The sequence below is a fragment of the Oncorhynchus mykiss genome, chromosome 26, assembly GCF_013265735.2.
Source record: "Oncorhynchus mykiss isolate Arlee chromosome 26, USDA_OmykA_1.1, whole genome shotgun sequence".
Lineage (NCBI taxonomy): Eukaryota > Metazoa > Chordata > Actinopteri > Salmoniformes > Salmonidae > Oncorhynchus > Oncorhynchus mykiss.
The window spans coordinates 5,724,262-5,738,278 of NC_048590.1; the positions used below are offsets into that span (position 1 = coordinate 5,724,262).

General features: G+C 49.1%; 1 protein-coding gene across 1 annotated transcript in view; it reads left to right on the forward strand.

Annotated features, from left to right (window-relative positions):
• The first annotated feature begins 765 nt into the window (after window positions 1–765).
• The window catches only part of LOC118936597 (histidine decarboxylase-like), a 24,446-nt gene continuing 11,194 nt past the window's right edge, over window positions 766–14,017 (forward strand). Inside the window, exons 1-3 of the mRNA XM_036963391.1 lie at window positions 766–1,134; window positions 2,621–2,734; window positions 3,045–3,167. Coding sequence (XP_036819286.1) covers window positions 964–1,134; window positions 2,621–2,734; window positions 3,045–3,167 — 408 coding nt within the window. The 5' untranslated portion in view covers window positions 766–963. The remainder of the gene's footprint in view (window positions 1,135–2,620; window positions 2,735–3,044; window positions 3,168–14,017) is intronic.

Below are 14,017 nucleotides of genomic sequence, written 5' to 3' on the forward strand. Positions count from 1 at the left end.
CCACCCAGACAGCTGATGAAACTGTGGGTTTGTCTGAGACCAGCCACCCAGACAGATGATGAAACTGTGGGTTTGTCTGAGACCAGCCACCCAGACAGCTGATGAAACTGTGGGTTTGTCTGAGACCAGCCACCCAGACAGATGATGAAACTGTGGGTTTGTCTGAGACCAGCCACCCAGACAGCTGATGAAACAGTGGGTTTGTCTGAGACCAGCCACCCAGACAGCTGATGAAACTGTGGGTTTGTCTGAGACCAGCCACCCAGACAGCTGATGAAACAGTGGGTTTGTCTGAGACCAGCCACCTGGACAGCTGATGAAACTGTAATAAAGCTCTTTTGTGGGGGAAAAAAATATTCTGATTGGCTGGGCCTGGTTTCCCAGTAGATTGACCTGGCTCCCAAATGGGTGGGCCGACGTCTCGCTGGTCCACTCATCATGTGGGTAGACCCTGTCATGTGAAATCCATAGATTAGGGCCTAATGAATTTATTTAAATGAACTGATTTCCTTTGGGGGAAAAAAGTCCTTATATGAACTGTAACTCAACTGTAAAATCATTGACATTTTCTGCATGTTGCGTTTATATATTTGCTCAGTATAATATGCTATCTCATATTGTGTAATCTGTCTGTTGTTTTGTTATACCCCGAAGAAGACCAAAACACAGTGATGTTAATCCTCTTACATCTATTTCTATAGATCTCAAAGAGTGGTTGAACATTGTTTGTGATTGATATCCTATATAATATAATATGCTATCTCATATTGTGTAATCTGTCTGTTGTTTTGTTATACCCTGAAGAAGACCAAAACACAGTGATGTTAATCCTCTTACATCTATTTCTATAGATCTCAAAGAGTGGTTGAACATTGTTTGTGATTGATATCCTATATAATATAATAGGCTAACTAATATTGTGTAATCTGACTGTTGTGTGTTGTCCGTCGTCCAGGTAAGGAGATGGTGGATTACATCACTAGGTACCTGACCACCATCAGAGAGAGGAAGGTGACCCCAGGCCCAGAGGTGAAGCCTGGCTATATGAGAGAGCTGCTGCCAGACAGCGCCCCCACTGACCCGGAGGACTGGGACTGTATCTTCAGGGACATAGAGAAGGTCATCATGCCTGGGGTACGTTATGTTCACACATGATAAACTCAGCAAAAAAAGAAACGTCCCTTTTTCAGGACCCTGTCTTTCAAAGAGAATTCGTAAAAATCTAAATAACGTTGGACAGATCATTGTAAAGGGTTTAAACACTGTTTCCCATGCTTGTTCAATGAACCATAAACAATTCATGAACATGCACCTGTGGAACGGTTGTTAAGACACTAACAGCTTACAGACCGTAGGCTATTAATGTCACAGTTATGAAAACTTAGGACACTAAAGAGGCCTTTCTACTGACTCTGAAAAACACCAAAAGAATGATGCCCAGGGTCCCTGCTCATCTGCGTGAACATGCCTTAGGCATGCTGCAAGGAGGCATGAGGACTGCAGATGTGGCCAGGGCAATAAATTGCATTGTCCATACTGTGAGACGCCTAAGACAGTGCTACAGGGAGACAGGACGGACAGCTGATTGTCCAGGATCGGTACATCCGAACATCACACCTGCGGGACAGGTACAGGATGGCAACAACAACTGCCCGAGTTACACCAGGAACGCACAATCCCTCCATCAGTGCTCAGACTGTTCGCAATAGGCTGAGAGTGGCTGGACTGAGATCTTGTAGGCCTGTTGTAAGGCAGGTCCTCACCAGACATCACCGGCAACCACGTCACCTTTGGTGGTGGAGGGTCCGTCATGGTCTGGGGCGGTGTGTCACAGAATCATCGGACTGAGCTTGTTGTCATTTCAGGAAATCTCAACGCTGTGCGTTACAGGGAAGACATCATCCTCCCTCATGTGGTACCCTTCCTGCAGGCTCATCCTGACATCACCCTCCAGCATGACAATGCCACCAGCCATACTGATCGTTCTGTGCATGATTTCCTGCAAGACAGGAATGTCAGTGTTCTGCCATGGCCAGTGAAGAGCCCAGATCTCAATCCCATTGAGCACGTCTGGGACCGGATCGGAGGGTGAGGGCTAGGGCCATTCCCCCCCAGAAATGTCCGAGAACTTGCAGGTGCCTTGGTGGAAGAGTGGGGTACAGTCTCACAGCAGGAACTGGCAAATCTGGTGCAGTCCATGAGGAGATGCACTGCAGTACTTAATGCAGCTGGTGGCCACATCAGATACTGACTGTTACTTTTGATTTTTACCCCCCTTTGTTCATGGACACATTATTCCATTTCTGTTAGTCACGTCTGTGGAACTTGTTCAGTTTATGTCTCAGTTGTTGAATCTTGTTATGTTCATACAAATATGTACACATGATAAGTTTGCTGAAAATAAACACAGTTGACAGTGAGAGGACGTTTCTTTTCTTGCCGAGTGACTATGAGACATTACCAGGACCATTGTGGATCAAACATTGATTGTTCACTGTAACTTGTAAGGATATTCTGTCCCCCAAAGTATCTTTATGGCACTAATGATGGAGTGTGTGTGTGTGTGTGTGTGTGTGTGTGCGTGTGTGTGTGTGTGTGTGTGCGTGCGTGTGTTGGACAGGTGGTCCACTGGCAGAGCCCCTACATGCATGCATACTATCCAGCCCTGACCTCCTGGCCCTCCATGTTAGGAGACATGTTGGCTGACGCCATCAACAACATCGGATTCACCTGGGTAACTGTCTTACCACATCAAACTTGATTTACACTTTGTGTGGAACTACACAAAATTAACTCCCTTAATTATCCAACTCAATTTTTGGTTTAAAGACTCGAATATCATGTTCGTTTTTTAAAAGATATTTCCTGGCAACACATTAACTGTGACATCAAGTTTGTGAGGTTTTTTTTTATCTATTAAGTTACTTTGGATACAATCATCTGCTACAGAAAACCCCTGCAGGAAATCCTATAGTAGTGTGATACTATAATTGTAATTACTATTTATGATAGAATAACATGATGTTGTTGTGTGTTGGGTCCAGGCCTCCAGCCCGGCGTGTACAGAGCTGGAGATGAACGTGATGGATTGGTTGTGTAAAGCTCTTGGTCTCCCCACATTCTTCCTCCATCACCACCCAGAAAGCACCGGGGGAGGAATACTGCAGGTAGGATAGATACATCTGACCATACTCACCTTACAGTACCAACCAGACAGCACCGGGGGAGGAATACTGCAGGTAGGATAGATACACCTGACCATACCTGACCATACCTGACCATACTCACCTTACAGTACCAACTAGACAGCACCGGGGGAGGAATAGGCAGGTAGGATAGATACACCTGACCATACCTGACCATACCTGACCATACTCACCTTACAGTACCAACTAGACAGCACCAGGGGAGGAATACTGCAGGTAGGATAGATACACCTGACCATACTCACCTTACAGTACCAACCAGACAGCACCAGGGGAGGAATACTGCAGGTAGGACAGATACACCTGACCATACTCACCTTACAGTACCAACTAGACAGCACCAGGGGAGGAATACTGCAGGTAGGATAGATACACCTGGATACACCTGACCATACTCACCTTACAGTACCAACTAGACAGCACCAGGGGAGGAATACTGCAGGTAGGATAGATACACCTGACCATACCTGACCATACCTGACCATACTCACCTTACAGTACCAACTAGACAGCACCAGGGGAGGAATACTGCAGGTAGGATAGATACACCTGACCATACCTGACCATACTCACCTTACAGTACCAACTAGACAGCACCAGGGGAGGAATAGGCAGGTAGGATAGATACACCTGACCATACCTGACCATACTCAACTTACAGTACCAACTAGACAGCACCAGGGGAGGAATACTGCAGGTAGGATAGATACACCTGGCCATACCTGACCATACTCAACTTACAGTACCAACTAGACAGCACCAGGGGAGGAATAGGCAGGTAGGATAGATACACCTGACCATACTCACCTTACAGTACCAACTAGACAGCACCAGGGGAGGAATACTGCAGGTAGGATAGATACACCTGACCATACCTGACCATACTCACCTTACAGTACCAACTAGACAGCACCAGGGGAGGAATACTGCAGGTAGGATAGATACACCTGGATACACCTGACCATACTCACCTTACAGTACCAACTAGACAGCACCAGGGGAGGAATACTGCAGGTAGGATAGATACACCTGGATACACCTGGCCATACTCACCTTACAGTACCAACTAGACAGCACCGGGGGAGGAATACTGCAGGTAGGATAGATACACCTGACCATACCTGACCATACTCACCTTACAGTACCAACTAGACAGCACCGGGGGAGGAATACTGCAGGTAGGATAGATACACCTGACCATACCTGACCATACTCACCTTACAGTACCAACTAGACAGCACCAGGGGAGGAATACTGCAGGTAGGATAGATACATCTGACCATACTCACCTTACAGTACCAACCAGACAGCACCGGGGGAGGAATACTGCAGGTAGGATAGATACACCTGGCCATACTCACCTTACAGTACCAACTAGACAGCACCGGGGGAGGAATACTGCAGGTAGGACAGATACACCTGACCATACCTGACCATACCTGACCATACTCACCTTACAGTACCAACTAGACAGCACCAGGGGAGGAATACTGCAGGTAGGACAGATACACCTGACCATACCTGACCATACCTGACCATACTCACCTTACAGTACCAACCAGACAGCACCGGGGGAGGAATACTGCAGGTAGGATAGATACACCTGGATACACCTGACCATACTCAACTTACAGTACCAACTAGACAGCACCAGGGGAGGAATACTGCAGGTAGGATAGATACACCTGACCATACCTGACCATACTCACCTTACAGTACCAACTAGACAGCACCAGGGGAGGAATACTGCAGGTAGGATAGATACACCTGGATACACCTGACCATACTCACCTTACAGTACCAACCAGACAGCACCAGGGGAGGAATACTGCAGGTAGGATAGATACACCTGACCATACCTGACCATACTCACCTTACAGTACCAACCAGACAGCACCGGGGGAGGAATACTGCAGGTAGGATAGATACACCTGACCATACCTGACCATACTCAACTTACAGTACCAACTAGACAGCACCAGGGGAGGAATACTGCAGGTAGGATAGATACACCTGGATACACCTGACCATACTCACCTTACAGTACCAACCAGACAGCACCAGGGGAGGAATACTGCAGGTAGGATAGATACACCTGACCATACCTGACCATACCTGACCATACTCACCTTACAGTACCAACTAGACAGCACCAGGGGAGGAATACTGCAGGTAGGATAGATACACCTGGATACACCTGACCATACTCACCTTACAGTACCAACCAGACAGCACCAGGGGAGGAATACTGCAGGTAGGATAGATACACCTGACCATACCTGACCATACTCAACTTACAGTACCAACTAGACACTACCGGGGGAGGTATACTGCAGGTAGGACAGATACACCTGACCATACTCACCTTACAGTACCAACCAGACAGCACCAGGGGAGGAATACTGCAGGTAGGATAGATATACCTGACCATACTCAACTTACAGTACCAACTAGACAGCACCAGGGGAGGAATACTGCAGGTAGGATAGATATACCTGGCCATACTCACCTTACAGTACCAACTAGACAGCACCAGGGGAGGAATACTGCAGGTAGGACAGATACACCTGACCATACCTGACCATACCTGACCATACTCACCTTACAGTACCAACTAGACAGCACCAGGGGAGGAATACTGCAGGTAGGACAGATACACCTGACCATACCTGACCATACCTGACCATACTCACCTTACAGTACCAACCAGACAGCACCGGGGGAGGAATACTGCAGGTAGGATAGATACACCTGGATACACCTGACCATACTCAACTTACAGTACCAACTAGACAGCACCAGGGGAGGAATACTGCAGGTAGGATAGATACACCTGACCATACCTGACCATACTCACCTTACAGTACCAACTAGACAGCACCAGGGGAGGAATACTGCAGGTAGGATAGATACACCTGGATACACCTGACCATACTCACCTTACAGTACCAACCAGACAGCACCAGGGGAGGAATACTGCAGGTAGGATAGATACACCTGACCATACCTGACCATACTCACCTTACAGTACCAACCAGACAGCACCGGGGGAGGAATACTGCAGGTAGGATAGATACACCTGACCATACCTGACCATACTCAACTTACAGTACCAACTAGACAGCACCAGGGGAGGAATACTGCAGGTAGGATAGATACACCTGGATACACCTGACCATACTCACCTTACAGTACCAACCAGACAGCACCAGGGGAGGAATACTGCAGGTAGGATAGATACACCTGACCATACCTGACCATACCTGACCATACTCACCTTACAGTACCAACTAGACAGCACCAGGGGAGGAATACTGCAGGTAGGATAGATACACCTGGATACACCTGACCATACTCACCTTACAGTACCAACCAGACAGCACCAGGGGAGGAATACTGCAGGTAGGATAGATACACCTGACCATACCTGACCATACTCAACTTACAGTACCAACTAGACACTACCGGGGGAGGTATACTGCAGGTAGGACAGATACACCTGACCATACTCACCTTACAGTACCAACCAGACAGCACCAGGGGAGGAATACTGCAGGTAGGATAGATATACCTGACCATACTCAACTTACAGTACCAACTAGACAGCACCAGGGGAGGAATACTGCAGGTAGGATAGATATACCTGGCCATACTCACCTTACAGTACCAACTAGACAGCACCAGGGGAGGAATACTGCAGGTAGGATAGATACACCTGACCATACCTGACCATACCTGACCATACTCACCTTACAGTACCAACCAGACAGCACCGGGGGAGGAATAGGCAGGTAGGATAGATACACCTGGCCATACCTGACCATACTCACCTTACAGTACCAACTAGACAGCACCAGGGGAGGAATACTGCAGGTAGGATAGATACACCTGGATACACCTGACCATACTCACCTTACAGTACCAACTAGACAGCACCAGGGGAGGAATACTGCAGGTAGGATAGATACACCTGGATACACCTGACCATACTCACCTTACAGTACCAACCAGACAGCACCAGGGGAGGAATACTGCAGGTAGGATAGATACACCTGGCCATACTCACCTTACAGTACCAACCAGACAGCACCAGGGGAGGAATACTGCAGGTAGGATAGATACACCTGACCATACTCAACTTACAGTACCAACCAGACAGCACCAGGGGAGGAATACTGCAGGTAGGATAGATACACCTGACCACACCTGACCATACTCACCTTACAGTACCAACTAGACAGCACCAGGGGAGGAATAGGCAGGTAGGATAGATACACCTGGCCATACCTGACCATACTCACCTTACAGTACCAACCAGACAGCACCGGGGGAGGAATACTGCAGGTAGGATAGATACACCTGACCACACCTGACCATACTCACCTTACAGTACCAACTAGACAGCACCAGGGGAGGAATAGGCAGGTAGGATAGATACACCTGGCCATACCTGACCATACTCACCTTACAGTACCAACCAGACAGCACCAGGGGAGGAATAGGCAGGTAGGATAGATACACCTGACCACACCTGACCATACTCACCTTACAGTACCAACTAGACAGCACCGGGGGAGGAATAGGCAGGTAGGATAGATACACCTGGCCATACCTGACCATACCTGACCATACCTGACCATACTCACCTTACAGTACCAACCAGACAGCACCGGGGGAGGAATAGGCAGGTAGGATAGATACACCTGGCCATACCTGACCATACCTGACCATACCTGACCATACTCACCTTACAGTACCAACCAGACAGCACCGGGGGAGGAATACTGCAGGTAGGATAGATACACCTGGCCATACTCACCTTACAGTACCAACTAGACAGCACCAGGGGAGGAATACTGCAGGTAGGACAGGTACACCTGACCATACCTGACCATACCTGACCATACTCACCTTACAGTACCAACCAGACAGCACCGGGGGAGGAATACTGCAGGTAGGATAGATACACCTGGATACACCTGACCATACTCAACTTACAGTACCAACTAGACAGCACCAGGGGAGGAATACTGCAGGTAGGATAGATACACCTGACCATACCTGACCATACTCACCTTACAGTACCAACTAGACAGCACCGGGGGAGGAATACTGCAGGTAGGATAGATACACCTGACCATACCTGACCATACCTGACCATACTCACCTTACAGTACCAACCAGACAGCACCAGGGGAGGAATAGGCAGGTAGGATAGATACACCTGGATACACCTGACCATACTCACCTTACAGTACCAACCAGACAGCACCGGGGGAGGAATACTGCAGGTAGGATAGATACACCTGACCATACCTGACCATACCTGACCATACTCACCTTACAGTACCAACTAGACAGCACCGGGGGAGGAATACTGCAGGTAGGATAGATACACCTGACCATACCTGACCATACCTGACCATACTCACCTTACAGTACCAACTAGACAGCACCAGGGGAGGAATACTGCAGGTAGGATAGATACACCTGGATACACCTGACCATACTCACCTTACAGTACCAACCAGACAGCACCAGGGGAGGAATACTGCAGGTAGGATAGATACACCTGACCATACCTGACCATACTCAACTTACAGTACCAACTAGACAGCACCGGGGGAGGTATACTGCAGGTAGGACAGATACACCTGACCATACTCACCTTACAGTACCAACCAGACAGCACCAGGGGAGGAATACTGCAGGTAGGATAGATATACCTGGCCATACTCACCTTACAGTACCAACTAGACAGCACCAGGGGAGGAATACTGCAGGTAGGATAGATACACCTGACCATACCTGACCATACCTGACCATACTCACCTTACAGTACCAACCAGACAGCACCGGGGGAGGAATAGGCAGGTAGGATAGATACACCTGGCCATACCTGACCATACTCACCTTACAGTACCAACTAGACAGCACCAGGGGAGGAATACTGCAGGTAGGATAGATACACCTGGATACACCTGACCATACTCACCTTACAGTACCAACTAGACAGCACCAGGGGAGGAATACTGCAGGTAGGATAGATACACCTGGATACACCTGACCATACTCACCTTACAGTACCAACCAGACAGCACCAGGGGAGGAATACTGCAGGTAGGATAGATACACCTGGCCATACTCACCTTACAGTACCAACCAGACAGCACCAGGGGAGGAATACTGCAGGTAGGATAGATACACCTGACCATACTCAACTTACAGTACCAACCAGACAGCACCAGGGGAGGAATACTGCAGGTAGGATAGATACACCTGACCACACCTGACCATACTCACCTTACAGTACCAACTAGACAGCACCAGGGGAGGAATAGGCAGGTAGAATAGATACACCTGGCCATACCTGACCATACTCACCTTACAGTACCAACCAGACAGCACCGGGGGAGGAATACTGCAGGTAGGATAGATACACCTGACCACACCTGACCATACTCACCTTACAGTACCAACTAGACAGCACCAGGGGAGGAATAGGCAGGTAGGATAGATACACCTGGCCATACCTGACCATACTCACCTTACAGTACCAACCAGACAGCACCAGGGGAGGAATAGGCAGGTAGGATAGAAACACCTGACCACACCTGACCATACTCACCTTACAGTACCAACTAGACAGCACCGGGGGAGGAATAGGCAGGTAGGATAGATACACCTGGCCATACCTGACCATACCTGACCATACCTGACCATACTCACCTTACAGTACCAACCAGACAGCACCGGGGGAGGAATAGGCAGGTAGGATAGATACACCTGGCCATACCTGACCATACCTGACCATACCTGACCATACTCACCTTACAGTACCAACCAGACAGCACCGGGGGAGGAATACTGCAGGTAGGATAGATACACCTGGCCATACTCACCTTACAGTACCAACTAGACAGCACCAGGGGAGGAATACTGCAGGTAGGATAGATACACCTGACCATACCTGACCATACCTGACCATACTCACCTTACAGTACCAACTAGACAGCACCGGGGGAGGAATAGGCAGGTAGGATAGATACACCTGACCATACCTGACCATACTCACCTTACAGTACCAACCAGACAGCACCGGGGGAGGAATAGGCAGGTAGGATAGATATACCTGACCATACCTGACCATACTCACCTTACAGTACCAACCAGACAGCACCAGGGGAGGAATACTGCAGGTAGGATAGATACACCTGGCCATACTCACCTTACAGTACCAACTAGACAGCACCAGGGGAGGAATACTGCAGGTAGGATAGATACACCTGGCCATACCTGACCATACTCACCTTACAGTACCAACTAGACAGCACCAGGGGAGGAATACTGCAGGTAGGATAGATACACCTGGCCATACTCACCTTACAGTACCAACCAGACAGCACCGGGGGAGGAATAGGCAGGTACGATAGATACACCTGGCCATACCTGACCATACCTGACCATACTCACCTTACAGTACCATCCAGACAGCACCGGGGGAGGAATAGGCAGGTAGGACAGATACACCTGACCATACTCACCTTACAGTACCAACTAGACAGCACCGGGGGAGGAATAGGCAGGTAGGACAGATACATCTGACCATACTCACCTTACAGTACCAACTAGACAGCACCAGGGGAGGAATACTGCAGGTAGGATAGATACACCTGGATACACCTGACCATACTCACCTTACAGTACCAACCAGACAGCACCGGGGGAGGAATAGGCAGGTAGGATAGATACACCTGGCCATACCTGACCATACTCACCTTACAGTACCAACTAGACAGCACCAGGGGAGGAATACTGCAGGTAGGATAGATACACCTGGATAGACCTGACCATACTCACCTTACAGTACCAACTAGACAGCACCAGGGGAGGAATACTGCAGGTAGGATAGATACACCTGGCCATACTCACCTTACAGTACCAACTAGACAGCACCGGGGGAGGAATACTGCAGGTAGGATAGATACACCTGACCATACTCAACTTACAGTACCAACCAGACAGCACCAGGGGAGGAATACTGCAGGTAGGATAGATACACCTGACCACACCTGACCATACTCACCTTACAGTACCAACTAGACAGCACCAGGGGAGGAATACTGCAGGTAGGATAGATACACCTGGCCATACTCACCTTACAGTACCATCCAGACAGCACCGGGGGAGGAATAGGCAGGTAGGACAGATACACCTGACCATACTCACCTTACAGTACCAACTAGACAGCACCGGGGGAGGAATAGGCAGGTAGGACAGATACACCTGACCATACTCACCTTACAGTACCAACTAGACAGCACCAGGGGAGGAATACTGCAGGTAGGATAGATACACCTGGCCATACTCACCTTACAGTACCAACCAGACAGCACCGGGGGAGGAATAGGCAGGTAGGATAGATATACCTGACCATACCTGACCATACTCACCTTACAGTACCAACTAGACAGCACCAGGGGAGGAATACTGCAGGTAGGATAGATACACCTGGCCATACTCACCTTACAGTACCAACCAGACAGCACCAGGGGAGGAATACTGCAGGTAGGATAGATACACCTGGCCATACTCACCTTACAGTACCAACTAAACAGCACCAGGGGAGGAATACTGCAGGTAGGATAGATACACCTGGCCATACCTGACCATACTCACCTTACAGTACCAACTAGACAGCACCAGGGGAGGAATACTGCAGGTAGGATAGATACACCTGGCCATACTCACCTTACAGTACCAACCAGACAGCACCGGGGGAGGAATAGGCAGGTAGGATAGATACACCTGGCCATACCTGACCATACCTGACCATACTCACCTTACAGTACCATCCAGACAGCACCGGGGGAGGAATAGGCAGGTAGGACAGATACACCTGACCATACTCACCTTACAGTACCAACTAGACAGCACCGGGGGAGGAATAGGCAGGTAGGACAGATACATCTGACCATACTCACCTTACAGTACCAACTAGACAGCACCAGGGGAGGAATACTGCAGGTAGGATAGATACACCTGGATACACCTGACCATACTCACCTTACAGTACCAACCAGACAGCACCGGGGGAGGAATAGGCAGGTAGGATAGATACACCTGGCCATACCTGACCATACTCACCTTACAGTACCAACTAGACAGCACCAGGGGAGGAATACTGCAGGTAGGATAGATACACCTGGATAGACCTGACCATACTCACCTTACAGTACCAACTAGACAGCACCAGGGGAGGAATACTGCAGGTAGGATAGATACACCTGGCCATACTCACCTTACAGTACCAACTAGACAGCACCGGGGGAGGAATACTGCAGGTAGGATAGATACACCTGACCATACTCAACTTACAGTACCAACCAGACAGCACCAGGGGAGGAATACTGCAGGTAGGATAGATACACCTGACCACACCTGACCATACTCACCTTACAGTACCAACCAGACAGCACCAGGGGAGGAATACTGCAGGTAGGATAGATACACCTGACCATACTCAACTTACAGTACCAACCAGACAGCACCAGGGGAGGAATACTGCAGGTAGGATAGATACACCTGACCACACCTGACCATACTCACCTTACAGTACCAACTAGACAGCACCAGGGGAGGAATACTGCAGGTAGGATAGATACACCTGGCCATACTCACCTTACAGTACCATCCAGACAGCACCGGGGGAGGAATAGGCAGGTAGGACAGATACACCTGACCATACTCACCTTACAGTACCAACTAGACAGCACCGGGGGAGGAATAGGCAGGTAGGACAGATACACCTGACCATACTCACCTTACAGTACCAATTAGACAGCACCAGGGGAGGAATACTGCAGGTAGGATAGATACACCTGGATACACCTGACCATACTCACCTTACAGTACCAACCAGACAGCACCGGGGGAGGAATAGGCAGGTAGGATAGATACACCTGGCCATACCTGACCATACTCACCTTACAGTACCAACTAGACAGCACCAGGGGAGGAATACTGCAGGTAGGATAGATACACCTGGATACACCTGACCATACTCACCTTACAGTACCAACTAGACAGCACCAGGGGAGGAATACTGCAGGTAGGATAGATACACCTGGCCATACTCACCTTACAGTACCAACTAGACAGCACCGGGGGAGGAATACTGCAGGTAGGATAGATACACCTGACCATACTCAACTTACAGTACCAACCAGACAGCACCAGGGGAGGAATACTGCAGGTAGGATAGATACACCTGACCACACCTGACCATACTCACCTTACAGTACCAACTAGACAGCACCAGGGGAGGAATAGGCAGGTAGGATAGATACACCTGGCCATACCTGACCATACTCACCTTACAGTACCAACCAGACAGCACCGGGGGAGGAATACTGCAGGTAGGATAGATACACCTGGATACACCTGACCATACTCACCTTACAGTACCAACTAGACAGCACCAGGGGAGGAATAGGCAGGTAGGATAGATACACCTGGCCATACCTGACCATACTCACCTTACAGTACCAACCAGACAGCACCAGGGGAGGAATAGGCAGGTAGGATAGATACACCTGACCACACCTGACCATACTCACCTTACAGTACCAACTAGACAGCACCGGGGGAGGAATAGGCAGGTAGGATAGATACACCTGGCCATACCTGACCATACCTGACCATACCTGACCATACTCACCTTACAGTACCAACCAGACAGCACCGGGGGAGGAATAGGCAGGTAGGATAGATACACCTGGCCATACCTGACCATACCTGACCATACCTGA